The sequence below is a fragment of the Lytechinus pictus genome, chromosome 3 (assembly GCF_037042905.1).
Source record: "Lytechinus pictus isolate F3 Inbred chromosome 3, Lp3.0, whole genome shotgun sequence".
NCBI classification, from domain to species: Eukaryota; Metazoa; Echinodermata; class Echinoidea; order Temnopleuroida; family Toxopneustidae; genus Lytechinus; species Lytechinus pictus.
In genome coordinates this window covers 2,316,543-2,333,836 of record NC_087247.1, presented here as the reverse complement: position 1 = coordinate 2,333,836, position 17,294 = coordinate 2,316,543, and the positions used below count along the sequence as shown (strand labels likewise).

Here is a 17,294-nt window from a genome sequence, read left to right as displayed (position 1 = left end):
AGGGGAAAAATGTTGACCTTTTTAAAATGAAATCCTTGAGATATGATTCGGAAAGTAATTGTTTTGCTTTCGTCTTTTTTAAAATTCTATTTATGGTCCTTTTTTATTCTTATATTGAGGAAGGGGGGAGTACCCAGCCTCCCCCCCCGACCGTGAATTCCCCGGGGTCATCATCATAGAGGTGACAAAATGGGACAACCTTAGCTTACTGAGCTCCGTGGTGATTTTGTTTTTAACATAAGAGGGCTCACTCCATCAAGGCCGGAGCTCTGACTAGTACCTCTGACTCAAGACAAGCGAATACGCGATCAAAATCTAGAAATTTGGAGTTAAAAGTCGCTGTTGGAGCAGGATAATGTAAGTTATATGTTATTATTTGACATCAAAGTACAGTTCTCAATTAAGGAGATTAATTTCATTGGAGATCAACAGTTAATTGAGAGTGTTTTCGATGTCTTTTGATTGGCTTTATCTGACTGGGCTTTATCTACCTCCAGCGAAGTTCGTGCAGGCTCCACTCCACTTAATTCACTACCGCTACACTACGCCAGTGGAGCCTGCACGAACTTCGCTCGAGGTGGATGGAGTCGCGCAGCCAGGCCAGGCTTGCTCCTTGCGGTTCGCGCTTGCTTACCCCGACCCACTCACACAACATGCGAGGTTAGTATACTAACCTCGCACAACACATGTGATTTCATAGTGCATTTTGACGTTTTCATTCATCACACGAATGTGAGGCTGAGGGACTAAACTACGCCAAGCCTTTCAATATTTGTCCACTATGCTTGATCGTATGATTTAAGTATATTTGAAAAAACAATTAGGCCCTATAAATTATTTATTAAGGTGTTTTTATCGCTTACCTCCAAATCTCAACCAGGATACTTCGTTCGATCCGTCCTTGGTCATCCTCATACTGCGGTGGAAATTACGCAAACAACAATCGAAATGCGAAATTTTCCTATCGAACATTCTCGATTCAAGTCGTAGGGGAGGGAGAAAGAAAGAAAAGAAGGGAAAGGAAAAAGCGAGAAAGGGAATGGAGGGGGCGGGAAAGGAAAGGAGAGACAATGAAAGACAGATCAGGGGAGGGGGAAAGGTAAAGGAGAGAGAGGGAAAAGGAGACCATAAAATAGAAAGAAAACAAAAGAAAGGAAGAGGGGAAGGGAGAGGGAAAGAGCGAGAAAAGAGTAGGGGAGGGAGAAAGGAAAGAAAAGAAGAGAAAGGAAAAAGCGAGAAAGGGAATGGAGGGGGCGGGAAAGGAAAGGAGAGACAATGAAAGACAGATCAGGGGAGGGGGAAAGGTAAAGGAGACCATAAAATAAAAAGTAAACAAAAGAAAGGAAGAGGGGAAAGGAGAGGGAAAGAAAAATGGAAAGAGCGAGAAAAGAGTAGGGGAGGGAGAAAGGAAATAAAAGAAGGGAAAGGAAAAGCGAAAAAGGGAAGGGAAAGGGAGAGAAGAAAAGAAGGGAGAACGAAAATGGGGAAAGGGAGAAGGAGAGGGGATGATGAAGGGGATAGGAAAATGTCAAGTTTGAAGATCTGAATATTAACACTAAAACAAAATTAGACTCCCATGTTTTATTTATAAAAATACCATCTTTTTCATGATTATAAAGGTTCAACGTCCCTGTTCTAGGTCTAAACTTCAACATAAATCTACTGGCGCTTCGCGCTTGAATTCTGGAGGTCATTCCTCTTTTAAAAGTATAGGTATAATCTGTCGGACTTTTCAAATCCCAAATTCAAATCTTAAGCGCAAATGCCCTCGCATTATTTTTCATTTAGATACAGTCCTGTCATCAATATCAAAAACTCTAAGCGCGAGCTTCGCGCTGGCATCATTTTTGTAAGTGACATTTATGATGTTGTTCATATTTTAAAAATGTCCATTTGTTGAGGTTTAAATGTCCAAAAGTTCAGCGCTCGCATAATTTGTAAGGTAAATAGGCCTACCCTTTTAATTGTTATACAAAGGCGCTTATACAACGTCCAGAATGCAGTTCGGAATATTGAAAATAACTATTGGTCCCGCTATTTCTGCCCATGCGACAAGCATTTATCATTTTGAATCACGAGATTCACCTTTAAAATATGATGAAAAAGTATCGTTAAGACTGAATTAAGAAAAAAAGAAGCTCACGTTTCACGCTCGCATTTTGATCCGTTAGCTTGTGATAATAATGGTGACTTTGTTAATATATCTTAGCGGACATGTCCACCTTTTGGTGCTTCAAGAAAAATAAACACAACACACAAATAATAATAGAAAACGAACAAGAATAGATAGTTACCTATCCCACTCATGAATTCTTATTTAACAGTCCCCAAAACGTCTTTTTTTCATGTTAGCTTATTTCATATACATATATATATATATATATATATATATATACATATATACATATATACATGTAGGTCTCCTCATCATGGTTATAAAAAGTGCTCAGAATGTTTTATTTTCAAGTCCTTGTATCAGAATTTTCAGCTCGGGCAGCTCTATCGCATTTTGATTACTATCCTGTTGATTTATTTACTTGAACAAAATATTTAAAATGTCCAGCTTTTAGAACAGATATCAAAAAAAGGTATTCACCTTTGATCATAGATGAGGAAGAAGAAAAAAGTGCAAAAAAATAGGAAACAAACTAACGAATTAATGTGACATAATTTTTCTTCATTTCAAGGCGACTCTTTACATTTCATCATCGCTGATGGCGCTACAATAGAAAAATACCGCTTGACAGCAAAAAAAAAAACAGAAAGAGGAAAATAATGCTGAGCGTCTAAAATGCAGCTAGCAGTACAAGCTGCAGAACCGTAAACAAACATCTTGCGAATAATATCGCGCGCCCTCTTTAAGCAAAAGTTTACAACCACGATGACCCTGCGGTATCTACGTGAAGATCACGAGAAAATGCTTTTTTTTTCTTAAAAACACACCAAAGAGAAGACAAGAAACGATCCATATGGTTCGGTAAGTGTCATAGCACAATTAGAAACATTATTTTAAAAGGAATGGCATAGTTATTTTAGTAAAAAGGGTGTGAAAAATTCGCGTGCACCATGTGCATATGAATCCTTCGCACGCGAGATGCATTGATCCCATGAGTGACCCCGACCTAGACCAAAGCTTCGGTCTCTGTTAATTTGTTATGTTGGTTGTTCCACTGAAGTCCACCCCCTTCTCTAACCCACTACCCAGGGAGCTCCGGCCCGCAAATTAAGTGCATAATTTCTGTTTTCACATTTTTCTTTCCAAGTTATTCATTTATTGTGACCACAATCTACCCTAGGGTGCGTTTATCCGCCACTTTTTTACCCTAGAATCATGATCTGAATCATGATTCAAATCATGATTCTGCAGAATCACGATTGCGTTTAGTCGAAATTGAATATAATCATGATTAGAATCACAAACATGAAACACGAAAAAAGGGGCGTTTGGAAAGACGTTTCTGCAGAATCACGTACGAAAATGTTCGAATAAACGATATCGTGATTACAATCATGATTCTATGACCTCACTGTTGTGTCGGGCTACTTTCGGTTTGACTCTTGCCAAGCTCAAGGCGCTCTATATGCTCATTGTATGTACATGATTATGTACTACGTATGCATTTCTTGACATGTTCAAGTTCTGTGATGGTCATCGCATCGTCCACTACTTTTCATTTTTTGGTCATGTCTTCAACTTCAAGTTCTAGTAAATGAATTAACTGGACAGACAATGATCTCAGTTGTTGATGAGTATACAGTATCAATATTAAATTGGATCTACGCTGAAATTCACTTCCGAACACCATTTTGGATAAACTAATAAGATGAATAGAAGCATATGGACCCTATATGATAGAAGTAAACAAATTTGAAAATGAGGTATAAACTGAATTCTGGAAGCAAAAGATTTTTCGAGAGCCGAAACACGTGCGAAAAACTTCCTCTGTCAAACTGCGCACTAGTGATTCGCACTGGATTGGCCCGAATCTGAGGAGAAACAGCATTGGAATGAAGGTCGTCTAAACGCTGATTCTGTGATATTGTGATTCATGTTTGTGTTTTGAATCATGATTCAAATCATGATTCAAATCATGATTCTGGCTTGAGGTCGCATAAACGCAGCCCTAGATAGTCCCGTGAGCAGTAGAGGCCGAGGCGCACAGCCAATATTGGAGACTGTCTCCAATGTGGGAGATTATCTCCGATATCAGAGACTTTTGTACAGAGACTTTTGTAAAGAATTTAGGTAGGCCTATCCAATTTCAGAGACATTCTCCAGTTTTGGAGTCCAATTTCCTTTGTTTACATTTGCTGCAAAAGGATTACCTTGGCGGCAAATAAAAGTGTGATAAGCAGATTCCTCATGAAAAATTACCCCTTTTCACTGTCTACTTTAAATATTCACCGTCTACTTTTGTTTTGATAAGGATTTTTGTTGTCAATCACACACAAAACAAATGGGCTTCTGACCTCAGTGAGACAAAATTTTGGGTGGAAAAAATCATGCTTTTGTTGGTGTTGTTTCTTTTGTCCTTTTGCAAAGCAAGTCTCCAATGTAGGAGATTGTCTCCCCTATTGGAGAGAGTCTCCCATATTGGCCGTGCGCCTCTACTGGTGAGTATTAACCCAGGCCAGGGTCAGGGAGCTCAGGGCGGCTGCCAGGGGCTTACCGTGTATTTGACCATACTCACAGGACGGAAAAAAAAAAAAAAAGTTCTCTCCTTCTACCCCGTCTCGATCGGCTATTTTTGTTAAAAATCGTAACAAAATGGCCGATCGAGACTGGGTCTGGGGTAGAAGGAGAGAACTTTTCGTTTTTTGAGGTTCCAGTCTGTGCCCAGATGTCAGGAAACTGCCACTCGTTAGACCTTCATCCATTTAATCGTGGTAATTGTATACTTTCTGTTTTCACAATTCATTTGGAGAAATATTTAGACCATAAATCACCCTAGTCCCATGAGTATGGTCAAATACACGGTAAGCCCCTGGGCTCCCTGGCCTGGGTTACGTGAGTCATGGACCCATGCGTGAGTATGAGTAAATGCACGGTGAGCTCCCTGGGATACCCCTTCTCCTGACAATGAATTTGATACTGACCCCCTCCCCCACCCATGGCTACATCTCTGCCGCCGACTACAGAATAATTGAAGGCACGGCGCATTCAACAAATAACGTTATTTTCCGAAAAATGAATACGAGGACTTAGTTACAGAATGAAGTCCTCCTACGAAACTTACCAAACGATGTGAAGTCAATTCCTCATAATTTGATGAATATCCCACAAAATGCGTCATTTAAGCGTTGATTTTTCTTCTCGTTGACAAAATACGAAAGCCACCTTTCTAGCTCTCAAATTTTTCGTCTAATGAGCAAAAGAGGGCGCGCGATTTATCTTCATATCAAAGACACTACAAGGGAAAGACTAGACACAAAAATTATCTTACACGTAAATCGATGCAAAGCGTTACGCAAAGTCGGCAAAGTGTTCAATCTTTTTACTGTAAAGACTTTGGTGGAACGTTAATTGACAAACGAACGGGTAGCACTTAAGGGCTTTGTTCAAGGTACATAGAATTTTCTATATTTTTTGTTTAATTTGTCATCGTTTTGAATATTTTCCAAAAAGTATTATCGTCAGCAAAAATAATAAAAAGGTATGTTTTTTAAGTAATTGCATTTATTGGGGTCTCTATTTTATCAAACAATTATTGGAATTGCGCATACAATGAATCCTTCTTTTTATTTCCGTGGAAGAGACGTGCGAAGCCACTTTCCAGGCGGAGGTAAGCGATTTTGCTCTTTTTTGTGTCCTTTTAAATTAAAAAATATGTTAAAAATTGAAAAATGGAACGCTTTATACCATAAAAAGCCATGGTGAGTAGCGGAATGGGTTTCAGCTAACATCATTCACGTTATGAAGCGATGTTAACGACAACTCTAAAATCCACTACAAAAACACGATGGTTGTGCGAGGTTCGTATAGAATATACTAACCTCGCAATAGTGTGAGTGCCCCTCCCCTGCATTCGCACCTGCCCCACCAAACACGCTCTTAAAAATGTTCAGATGACCAAAGCTTGCACAAATTAATCAGTGAAAAAATATTTTAACTGGAGTCCTGAAGCGAATACCGCTGCGACATGCGTTGCCTGTGACATTATACGTTGAACGCTCTTGGCATAATGTCGCAATCTGCGACATTATGCGTTGCTGCCATTGGTTGTAACAAGCCTCATGGGTTTAGTCAACAAAAAAATGCAAATTTTTCATTCATTCATTCATATTTCTGTTATTACAGAGTAAACCATGTCGAGGTACGGCAGAGGAAAATCCCCTGATGATTGCAAAGTGTATGTGGGAAACTTGCCATCAGGGGCCAGTCGCTCGGATCTTGAGGATGAATTCATGAAATATGGGCCTGTCAAGAATGTCTGGGTCGCCAGGAATCCACCAGGCTTTGCCTTTGTTTTTTTCGAAGACCAACGCGATGCCGATGATGCTATTTACAATCTAAATAACAGGTAAGTTGTAGGAAATCTAATTGAAGTTGTTTGAAAAGAAGGGAAAACATCAGAGAAGCAGATATATTTGATTGAAACATTGAACAAAAAGAAAACTATTTATGTTTTATACTTAAGTTGCAAAAAATGGAAATAATTGTGGGGATTTCAGTTGTCTGCATACATGCAATGTCATTTTGATGTAGGGGAGGTAAGACACCTACATATGCTCCAATAGTAAAGAAAAGGCAATTCTAAAATTTTTGAAAATCCCCTTACTCATGTGTTTTTCTTATAGGACGTTTATTGCTCCCTAAAAAAGTGCCTAGGGTCTGCAAACACAGACCTTTGGTTTTCTCTGCAGAGCATAATGCAGAGTCTGAGGTAGTGAGACTAGATTTCATGTACTGCAATTGCAAAATTTATTGAGAGAAAAAAATAAAATAAAACTGACACAAATATGGTTATTAGATCAATGTAATTTCAGGTAATTTGGTTTTTTTCATCTGCAAGAGCAGTGCGCATTTTAGCTTGCATGCAGCTTGAGCGCCGCGATGAGCGAATGCGCCACGCATTTTATTATGAAATACACTTTTTTGGAGAAAATACACTTTTTTATCACAGAATACACTTTTTTATTCTATGCTGCTTACACCTCGTTCCCACTGTCACATTGTTACGATTGGCCTTTCGTTACCGATCGTAAAAAATGCAATGTCCACTTTTTGTCTTTTACTTTTAAGGATTGCCTCGACTGACCTCAAGTCATTATAATTACTTTATGCTCAAGACCATAATCGTGGCATGAATCGGGTGACACAACATTTGCTCCGGTCCTAATATCTCAGATGGCATAGAGATACGATTGTAAGAGTTTTCGGTTCAGAATAATGTAAAAGTAATGATCAGGGTTTATTTAGTTTTGGAGGTTAGATTTTATCTTTGGCTTCACGTGCATATTTTCCATCGGAGCAATTGTCACTGGAGCAAATTTCATGGAACCTTGAATCATGATGGTGGGAACTAGAGCTCTATTATTTAACATACGTTACACAATGGGTGTGGGGTCTAGTCTTCAACCTTTGCTGGTACTATTTGTCAAAGTGTCAAATTTGAGTCTGTGCTTACAGTCTAGAAGAAGACTATAGATGGATATAAATGTTCAAGTTGTCCCTACCAGTTTTAAAGCAACACGTTGCCAATTGGAGAATTTAGTCGTGATGATCTCCTAGTATCCAACTTTCTCATTCATTGTCTGACTTCTTTCAGACTCTCTCCATTTCTACTCATGTTTCCAGCTTTTGCACAAATCAGTTTATTACCAAGGTACTAGTGGGGTGATGATAGTTCACATACTGTGAGCAAGTAATCTAATTTTCCAATAGAGCAATAGTGTCAGAGTACAGATCATGTGATTATCATTTTAAAAATTTTGTCTGCAGATTTATTTGTGGAGCAAAGCTTCGGGTGGAGGCCTCCTCGGGGGAAAAAAGGTCTCGAGATCGTGGTCGAGGTTATGGTGGTGGTGGCGGTGGTTATGGTGGACGTCGGAACATTGATAATGAACGATGCTATGAGTGTGGACAGAGGGGTCACTTTGCAAGAGACTGCCGTGAGAAGAGAGGAAGATCTCCAGGTGGTTACAGGGGTAGTAGACGCTACTCAAGGTGAGATCAACTATAATCATTTGAACTTTTTTTCAATATTGTACGTATAATCTTATCTAGTTTTTCAAAGAGCAGTATTGCCTTTTTACAACTCACAGGTTACAGGAGTGGTAGACGCTTCTCAAGGTGAGATCAATCATGCGAACCTTTCAAAGATGAAGCAGGAATGGTCTTGAGAAAGTACTGCCATGTGCAGCCATGCTCAATAGTTATACGAGTACACCTTTTCTTTTTAAAGGTCAAGTACACCCAAGAAAAGTGTTGAATTGAATCAGCAGAGAGAAATCAAACAAGCACAATGCTGAAAATATTTTTCCAAAATCAGATGTAAAATAAGAAAGTTATGACATTTTAAAGTTTCGCTTATTTTTCACAAAACAATTATATGCACAACTCGCGGACATTCAAACAAGATAGTAAATTATGTCCCTCACTCACTATTCCTTTTCTTTTTATTGTTTGAATTATATTCAATTTTTACAGATTTGACAGTCCAGTGTATTGCTGTACACATGCGTGACCAAATTATTTCCAAACGCCCACTAAGGGGGTATATATTTGCGATCAATTCTGTTGCAATTTTACAACTGAAAGATCAACGTTAGCTGTAGCAAATCAGATTAAACATCTTGTTTCAAGGAGCAAATTAGCAATCACTAATTTGCAATTAACTGCAAGACATATGATTGATTTAGGGACCAACAATTGACTTGCAATTGATTGCAAGTTTCTTGCAACACCCCATAAATGAGTCTTTCTCTGCGTGCAAAATAACCCCCTAAACAAGTTTTTAGGGGTTTTATTTACACATTTTGGCCCCTAAACAAGTTGTCGCCAGAATATGACCCCAATGAAAAAGATTGGGGAAAAACATACCCTGAAGTTTTGACTAGTCTTTAAAATAAAAAGCTTTGAAAAAAAATATCCTAAATACGTTTGACCCCACGATTGACAATTGACCAGTCTTTCAAAACCACTTTTTTTTCGTAAAAGTCAGTGTTTTTGATACCCTTATCGAGTGCACGCGCAGCCCGCAATCAAAACTGGAAAAACACCCCTTTAAACGCATTTCTTTGGTCAGGCATGTGTACAGCAACATATTTGACTGGCCCCCCTGGGGTCCTGTTCTGGGCCTCATATCTCAGATCTTATCGTTTGATCGTACGATTGATTTTCATGTGTTATTTTAATGGGTTATCAAGCGTACAATTGATTGGAGGGTCATTTGCAGAGCTTCGTGTTCCAAGGCCCAATTGGTCTAAGCAAATTACATAAGCCATCCATGTGGCTATGAACCTCATTTGATATTTGACAATCTCGGCAAATTTATATATCAGATTAAACAACAAGTTTCTTAGACCTACATAATTAGCCTATTAAAGTGGTCATTTGTCAAGATTTTATTAAGTGCCTGTTCGACAAAATGAAGGATGGAATTCTGGAAATTAATTTTAGGTTAAGCATGTGTAAACCACCTAAAATCATTGTTCATCCTTACCCCTTTCAGGACCCAACTAGTACGGTCCTCATGACAACCCGCAATGCTTCTGCCGTCATAACCCTTCATGTGCAAAGCAGCGATGTCGCACCGTGCGCCCTTCTTGCATCCACCAGCTCTCTGCGATGAGTACAGCTTAGGTGTGAGCAGCCACACCAGTTTGGCCATGTTCAGCGACCAGCTTTATTGCTTCTGTCAACACTACTCATCACGATCTTCATCTCACCTATTATTAGACATGAAATCTGCAAAATCCTAGTTATCAAATAATTACATGGGTCAGCTGGCATCATACATCATAGCCAGATCTACCCTTGGTATGAAATCCAACAATGTCAGCCTAGCTGGGCCAAATCCGTTGCTTCCTTCATACGGACATTCTTGATTGATGGCCTGCTTTAAGTAGGCCATAAGGTAAAATACTGGTAAAGCAACATGGCAGACTGGTATCTGATTGTCAGCCTTCGGTTGCTTCACGGAGGCTACAAAACGAGTCCCCCTCAGCGCGCCAGCAATCCGTTTTCCATGTCTTCCCTGCACAATGATGGTTCTTCTTTTTCCTCATGTCAACATTTACATCACTGTCATCTTCTCTCTTGCAGCTTTGTTCAATACAGGTAGTAGTATACTGGTGTAGACTATGAACAGGATATTGGAAATTCTTTAAAAATGTTTTTCTCATATCTGTAGCTTACTGCCCCCCCCAAAAAAAAAAAAATCAGTATACAGTGTAAATATGTGTTGTCAATCATTTTTTTATAGTATATATGGGATATTGCAAGAAACTCATTTGTAATTGATCAACAATATTAATTGGCAAGGTAGCATGAAATGTACATGTACATTGCGCACATGTGCATGTCTTAATATTCTTACGTATATAACTTAACTCTTTTAAACACGTCTAAATTCATCATTAAACTCTGAAGTTAAGCAAGATTTTCTTTATCTGTGCATGGTGCTTGTTTGTAGAAACTAAAAGTACCACATGAAAGATTACAAATTTTTATCTCAAAATAATGAATTTCAAGCTACTGGATTACTAATTTGCACTTCTCAAAGTTTGTTGCTCTGCTTGTGTCTTTCTCACTTCAGATCCGTTTCTCGTTCTCGATCTCGTAGTCCTCGTCGTGTTTCCAGAAGCCCTCCCAGATACAGGACTCGCAGTCGCAGCAGGAGGTAGGTATTTGTGGCCTGTCTGTGATGTAGTCTCTCTCCTTTGCCATACTTACTGGCGGAAAGAGATTTTCATCGGTTGAACAAGCGCTATAAAACAGCTTTTCTCATTAATATTGCTTCCTAAATAGGCGTGTCTTACAGAGATAAAATGAAGATTAAATTGTTCTCAGAATACCAATTCAAAGTCATTTTAAGGGTATTTATCTTGCTGATTTTAACAGAGATAAAAATTTTAATTTCATCTGAGATTTAAAAAAATGAGTCTCAGAATACACCCCTGCTACCTGGTACCCAACCCATAGCTTAGCCCATGGCAGTGGCTCGCCAGGATTAGGCACACATACATATACATCAAATGCCAAATACATGTAGTGAGCAGTCTTGTGTGTCTTGAGGCCCAGGGAGCATTTCATCGATATTTTTGCCCCCCAAATTGTCAGATATGACAACTTTCATTGATATTGATTGGCTGAGAGGCACTGTTACTATGTTAACTGTCAGATAAAACAGGAGTTGTCGGACAATACGTCCGACAAATCTTTCATGAAACACTCCCCTGATGTCTCGGTTTCGAGTGAGTTGGCCTGGGATAAAACACTAATCAAAATTAAAGTCTCTAGTTTTGGTAAATCCCCACAAAAGTGCGTGTTATTATTCCATATCATTATTAGCGGGTGTGAAATATATGTACTTAAAATGTGTTTTATTGGATAAATTTATAAATATATGTGTAATTTTGCATTGTCTGTGTAAAACACCTTCCTATGCATGGAATAGGCTGCAAATTTCAGAATATGATATTTGTCAGTAGCTTTCTGATATCCAATTAATAAATGTGTAATGTAAGTGCTCATATCGCTATTTTGAATAAAAACATAAACGTTACTGAGAGAGAGGGTGCCAGATTTGAATTTAAATCCTAATGGCCAGAAAAATGCCATATTGAAATTATAATGGGTTTAAAAAAATGTATTCAAGGACTATTATGCATTCACATTACTGACCCTTAACCAAGGTGTTTAGACCAGCTTTAATAAGAGAAATAAAAGTGGTTACAGCTTTCCCACAAGCACCTGTCATCTAAAGCATTGGAAATAAAGATAGTGACCCCCTTTAAAAATTTTGCCTAATACATACGTTTATGTTTAAAAATTTTGCTTCATACATACGTATACATTTTTGAGAGAAACAAGCATTATCAAGCCTATTTTTGTTTATTTGATTCATGGCCTGAGAAACAACATTAATTGAAATTTAGAGAAATCAAAATGGTCACAGCTTTCCCCGCAAGTAACTGCTAGCTAAGCATTGGGAATAAAGGTTTGCTTCATTAAGTTTTGAGAGAAACAAATATTATCTAATCAGTTTTCATTGTTTTGTTTCATTGCAGTCGTTCAAGATCATAAGAAGTCTTTTGAGTTTACCTGGACCACCCCCTGGCAGTCTGGCAGAAATCTGGTATTACATACGTAAAATATGAAATGCAAGGAGTTTGTATCTTTATATAGTACAGTAAATCTGTGTAAGGTCATATGATATGTCTTCAATACAGTGAAGTCAAGTTCAGGGCTGCAAAATATTACATCTTTAGCCTGCATCAGCTGTAAAAAAAAAAATTATATAGTTGCAATTGTCCCCATTAAACAAAAAAGTCAACATTTTTCAAGTATTCATCACTTACCACTTTTTTATTCACCCCCTCTCCAGGGCTATGCAATATAAAATAGTTCAAGCTATATAGGTTTAAGTGCGCTATACAACAATGAAAAGCTATTTATTACCAGTATCCACCAAACCACCTAAAGTTATATCAAAGTGTCCTAGAAAATACAGAAAATCCTTCAAAAGGATTTTTATTTGCATCGTTGGCTAAAGCATCTTTTAATGGTCATCATTGTGAAGTGACAAAAGCGCCCATACTTTTGGGGGTAAGATATGTAAAATTCTATGTTGTGGTTTTCTTTGACACCTGCTATGTACTCAGACATGATTTCTCAACATGTCATGCAAAATGTAGCGAAACTACCATGTTAAAGACAAGATTGGGCAAATTCCTTTCATTTGTATGTGTTTTTTTTTTTACTTGAGAAAAAGATATTTGCATGAGGATGCAAGCAAAAAACATCATCCCTATAATCATTACAGTGTATAAAACTTGAATTCGACCATGAAAAAAAGATTGAGGATTATGCCCCCTTTTTTATTAATGGAATGTTTCTTGCTTTTCATTGAACATTGACTTTACAGTGATTCCTTTAGACCTTTAGTAATACTTTGTACAAAATTTGGATAATTCCATCAGGTTGGAACAAAAAATTACAAGATGTCCATGTAACGTGGTAAATTAACAAATTGTTTCACAGTGAAGATCAATTCAGATGGTGCTAAGTTTTGATGCGTCAGTGTGAGGAAGGTCTCGTACCATTGTAATTCATGTTTGGTCTTGAAAATGTTTTCCAGATTTGTTATAGTGCAAATTAATTTTATTACCATGTTACATGGACATCACATTCATATACCACATTAGCAATAGACTAGTCTGTAATTGCAATACATCATGATGTTTGATTAGTAAACCTTAGTGAGACACCCATTTTTTTTTTACTTAGCCTAGTTTGAATTAGAAACAGCTTTTTAGTTCTGCTATATCACAAATATGGGCCCAACCCGATGGAATGACCCATATTCGCAACTTGTTTATAGTGATGCACTTCTTTTTTTCTTTTTTTATCAAACTGACATTTTCTTGAACAAATCCAACAGGATGTAGTATGCCCTGTGTATTTTTCATCATCAAATTTGTTTACATTTTGCAAAATAAAAAAGAGTATGTTTCAATGCTTATATTTAAGAATCAAATGCCTACAATGTTGTTATGCTGTGTGCCATATGCGTCAAGACATTTAAAACTTAAATTTAATAAGTTCCAAAACATTATTTTATTCAACAATCACTGAGATTATTATTAGTTCACCATCTACATGTACCAAGATTTAAAGTGAACTGATTATACTATGTGCTCATAATATAAAGTGTGTACCATATGATGATGGTGATGATCCACAGCATTTATATTGTGCCATATTTCTGTTAACGTATTTTTTGTGATACAATATTATGATTTCATTGTTTCCCCATTAAATACTATTACATGATGAAATTACTGGGAAATGAACTTCTGTCTCATGTGAGTTGTGAGAGGAGCTACAATCTTTGTTTACAAGTTAAACTAGTAAATTCATTTCAAATTTGATATATCAATGTTTGCACCTAGCAGAAATTTCATTTGACTGAGAGATGATGCTTGTACATGTCTGTTGTTTTTTTTTTCCTTATTTTGTTTTGCACACAGTTTGTTACTATTGACAATTGTATTTATTCCATTGATAGCTGCTAATTCTTCCTTCTCTTAATTTCTCCATAATGCACTTAGTTCGGCTCTCCGATATTCTTAAATCTTATTATCTTGATCCCATTTATAAGTTTTCTTTCAATTGTTCTATTCTGAAAACAAGGACTTTGTATGTAAATGCTATTTTCCAGTAAATCGAAGTTGTATTGTACATATATGTTGTGGTGATGCACATTTTCTTGCTTGTTACTGGATATCAGTGAAAAGCGCTACATTCATGTGCATGTGACTCCATCAAAATATACTGACACTATGACATCAACACAATAGTTCAATATCTCATGATATATCATTAAAAAATGATAATATACGTGTTTATATACAGTGATATACAATGGTACTGTACACTTTTTCTCTTAAAATTAACTTCAGAAACAGCAAGCATTAATTTTAAGTGACAATTACTGCTGAATATAAAAATGTCAAAGTAACAGATATTCAGGGATATTATGATGTTGATAATTACTATGTTCTGCAGTTTAAGCTCACCCAACACCCATACTCTTGTGCCAGAGGATGCTTTAAAGAAATTTGTAACTGCAATGTTGCAAAGGCATTCACAGGTGTTTAGGATAAGTTGGGGAGGTGAGCACATGACATTGTAGATTTACTTGTTTTATTGTATCCTTGAGACTTGAAGAGGCACGATCAGTTATTTGCAATCAATAGTAGATTTGTGTTAATATTTTTTTCATTTTTTGTTATTGGGAGATGGGAGATTTGGGCCCCTTAACACAGGTCAGCGATTACTCACTAAATGAGCTGGCCAATCAAGACATAACATGCACAGTTTGCTCAGTAGACTGACTAGGAACCAATCAGAATTGTTCTTTCATTTTAGCGATTAATTGCTAACCTATTTGTTAAGGGACCCAGGGCTCTATATACAATAAAGAGGTAAATATTCATAGTTGATGGTAAATTTTGGACCTGGTTTACCAAAGATATTGTGTCATTGGGGGTGTTGCAAGAAAGTATTTGCAATCAATTGCATTTTTATTTCCGATGCAAATTTATGATTGATATTTAACAAGAGCAAAATGGAATTTTTCTGTTTTTAACAAGAAGCAGACCAGCAATTATAATTGTAAATTTGCAGCTAATTCCAAAACAAGTTATTGATTTAGGGGACCCAAAATTGGCTTGCACTGGATTAAATGTTTCTTGCAACACTCCAATAGATATGTGCGTTACGGTTAATTGTACGATCAATTTTAAACATACCTCTATGGTGAACATGCACATATATGATTGTATAGCATTCTGTATGTTCTTTTTAATGAAGGATCATTAACATGTATCGAAACTATTCCATTCCTTGGTGATTTTACTTCTTTCATTGTACTGACCGACTTTTTTGTTCTTTTGATTGTGTGTTAGTATTAAATAAATAGTCTGTTTCTTACTCTAGTTGTGAACTGTTTCATGCCTTGGATCCAAGTTGCTCTACTACACTCATCATTAATTGAAACTCAATTCTAAATACCATGGTAACATAATCAAGCAGCCAATTGAAATCAAAGGCTCTATGTGCCTTAAACGGGTACTCCAGGCTTCAAATAATTTGATCTGAAAAGATAAGAGTCAAATTCAATTAGTAAAATGCTCATAATTTCATCAGTTATTGACTTCTTAATTGAACAAATTTTGTGAAAAAAATCATATGCATTTTGTCATAAATATGCATAAGGTGTGATCATGATGTCATCCTCCCCTAATCCTTCTTTTATTCCTTGAAAATCAAAATTATTTAGTTCAATCCCCCTAAGTGCATAATCACCATTCCGATTCAATTACTGCTGGATTATGTGAATATTATCTGACATTTGGCAATGTAACTGCTTCTTAACAAATCAAAATAAAAGAAAGTTGTCAGATCTGATAACATGTCGGATGAAATGTTGATGAAACGTTGATGAAACGCTATCCCCCAGAACCAAAACTGAAAAAATGTTTGACAGAATAATTTTGGGGATTTTGAACGTTGTGTTGAAGATAATACAGAATGCAGAGTGATGATGTGATAATAAAGAGTAATGGGAGAGTGAGAGAGAGAGGGGGGTGGGTTGGTAGAATAGTTTAAAGCCAGGGATGCAAAAAATGCTGCAAAAAATGTTGGGAGGGGGCAATTTTGGTGCATATTTTTTTCTCTATAATGGATTTATTCATTTTAGTCATAGAAATAAAGAAAATCTTTTTCTTCCTTCTTATTCATATTCTTCGTTTTCTTCTACTTTCTTCTCTCTTATTTTCCTCCTCTTCTGCGTGATTCCTATTCTTCTTTCTCTTCTACTTCATCCTCTCTTCTCTCTTCTACTTTCTCTTCTGTTTCCTTCTCTCTACTTTTACTTCTTTTTCTTCTCCTTCCTCTCTTCTTTTCCTCCTTTTTTCCTTCTCCTTCCTCTTCTCTTCTCCCTCCTCTTCCTCTTCTTCTTTCTCTTATACTTCCTCCTCCTCTTCTCCTCTTTTTCTGTCTTCTACTTCCTCCTCCCCCTGTCTCCTCTCTTTTCTGTCTAGTAAATATAACGTCTTTGGTGCCAACACCTATGGCCAACACCATTACAGAGCGCGCTCTCTAGGGGGAGGGTGCATAGGGGGAGTTTCCCGCGCAAAGCGTGAAATTTTCGATGTCTCTTCAAATTAAAGCGAAAATGTTTTATAAAAATTAAAAACAGAAGTGGTAAAAAATGCCAACCTTGGTTTGATCAGATTCGATAGCAAAAAAATTAGCCACATTACATTTGCAAAACAGTGTAAAAGACAAGTAAGCCTGTGCAGGGAGGAAATATTCCTTGCAGCTAATGGTGTTCATGCTCTGAAATATCTCTGAAACTTTAACCTGCTCTAATTTTGATATTTCTTATAGTAATAACTCGATTACGAAGACAAGGGAGCGCAAAATGTCAAAGGGATGATGCAGGCTAGAAAAAGGATTTTTCCTTTCCCATGCACGCGAAGGACGGAAATCTCTGTAATTAATTTTCAGAGAAAAATTGTGTAATTTCGCTCATATTAAGCGCTTCCCTTTGTATGACTAA

At 37.1% G+C, this 17,294-nt stretch overlaps 1 protein-coding gene across 2 annotated transcripts; it reads left to right on the top strand.

The window, feature by feature from the left end:
* Positions 1 to 214: 214 nt before the first annotated feature.
* Positions 215 to 15,661, top strand: LOC129257987 (serine/arginine-rich splicing factor 7-like). Of its 2 annotated transcripts, XM_054896440.2 has the most exons (5): positions 215 to 357; positions 6,299 to 6,521; positions 7,943 to 8,167; positions 10,761 to 10,844; positions 12,235 to 15,661. In XM_054896440.2, the coding sequence occupies exons 2-5, from the start codon at positions 6,307 to 6,309 to the stop codon at positions 12,248 to 12,250; spliced, it is 540 nt and encodes a 179-aa protein (XP_054752415.2). In that variant the 5' UTR covers positions 215 to 357; positions 6,299 to 6,306; the 3' UTR covers positions 12,251 to 15,661. The 2 variants fall into 2 exon arrangements, with proteins under 2 accessions (XP_054752415.2, XP_054752416.2); XM_054896441.2 differs by lacking the exons at positions 10,761 to 10,844; positions 12,235 to 15,661 and adding an exon at positions 9,675 to 10,282 and having other exon boundaries at positions 250 to 357.
* The last annotated feature ends 1,633 nt before the right edge of the window (positions 15,662 to 17,294 follow it).

Coding starts and splice junctions, on each gene's coding strand:
- LOC129257987 (XM_054896440.2), top strand. CDS start 6,307: ATGTCGAGGTACGGCAGAGGAAAATCCCCTGATGATTGCAAAGTGTAT. Junction 6,522..7,942: donor ATTTACAATCTAAATAACAG/GTAAGTTGTAGG, acceptor TTTTGTCTGCAG/ATTTATTTGTGGAGCAAAGC. Junction 8,168..10,760: donor GGTAGTAGACGCTACTCAAG/GTGAGATCAACT, acceptor TTCTCACTTCAG/ATCCGTTTCTCGTTCTCGAT.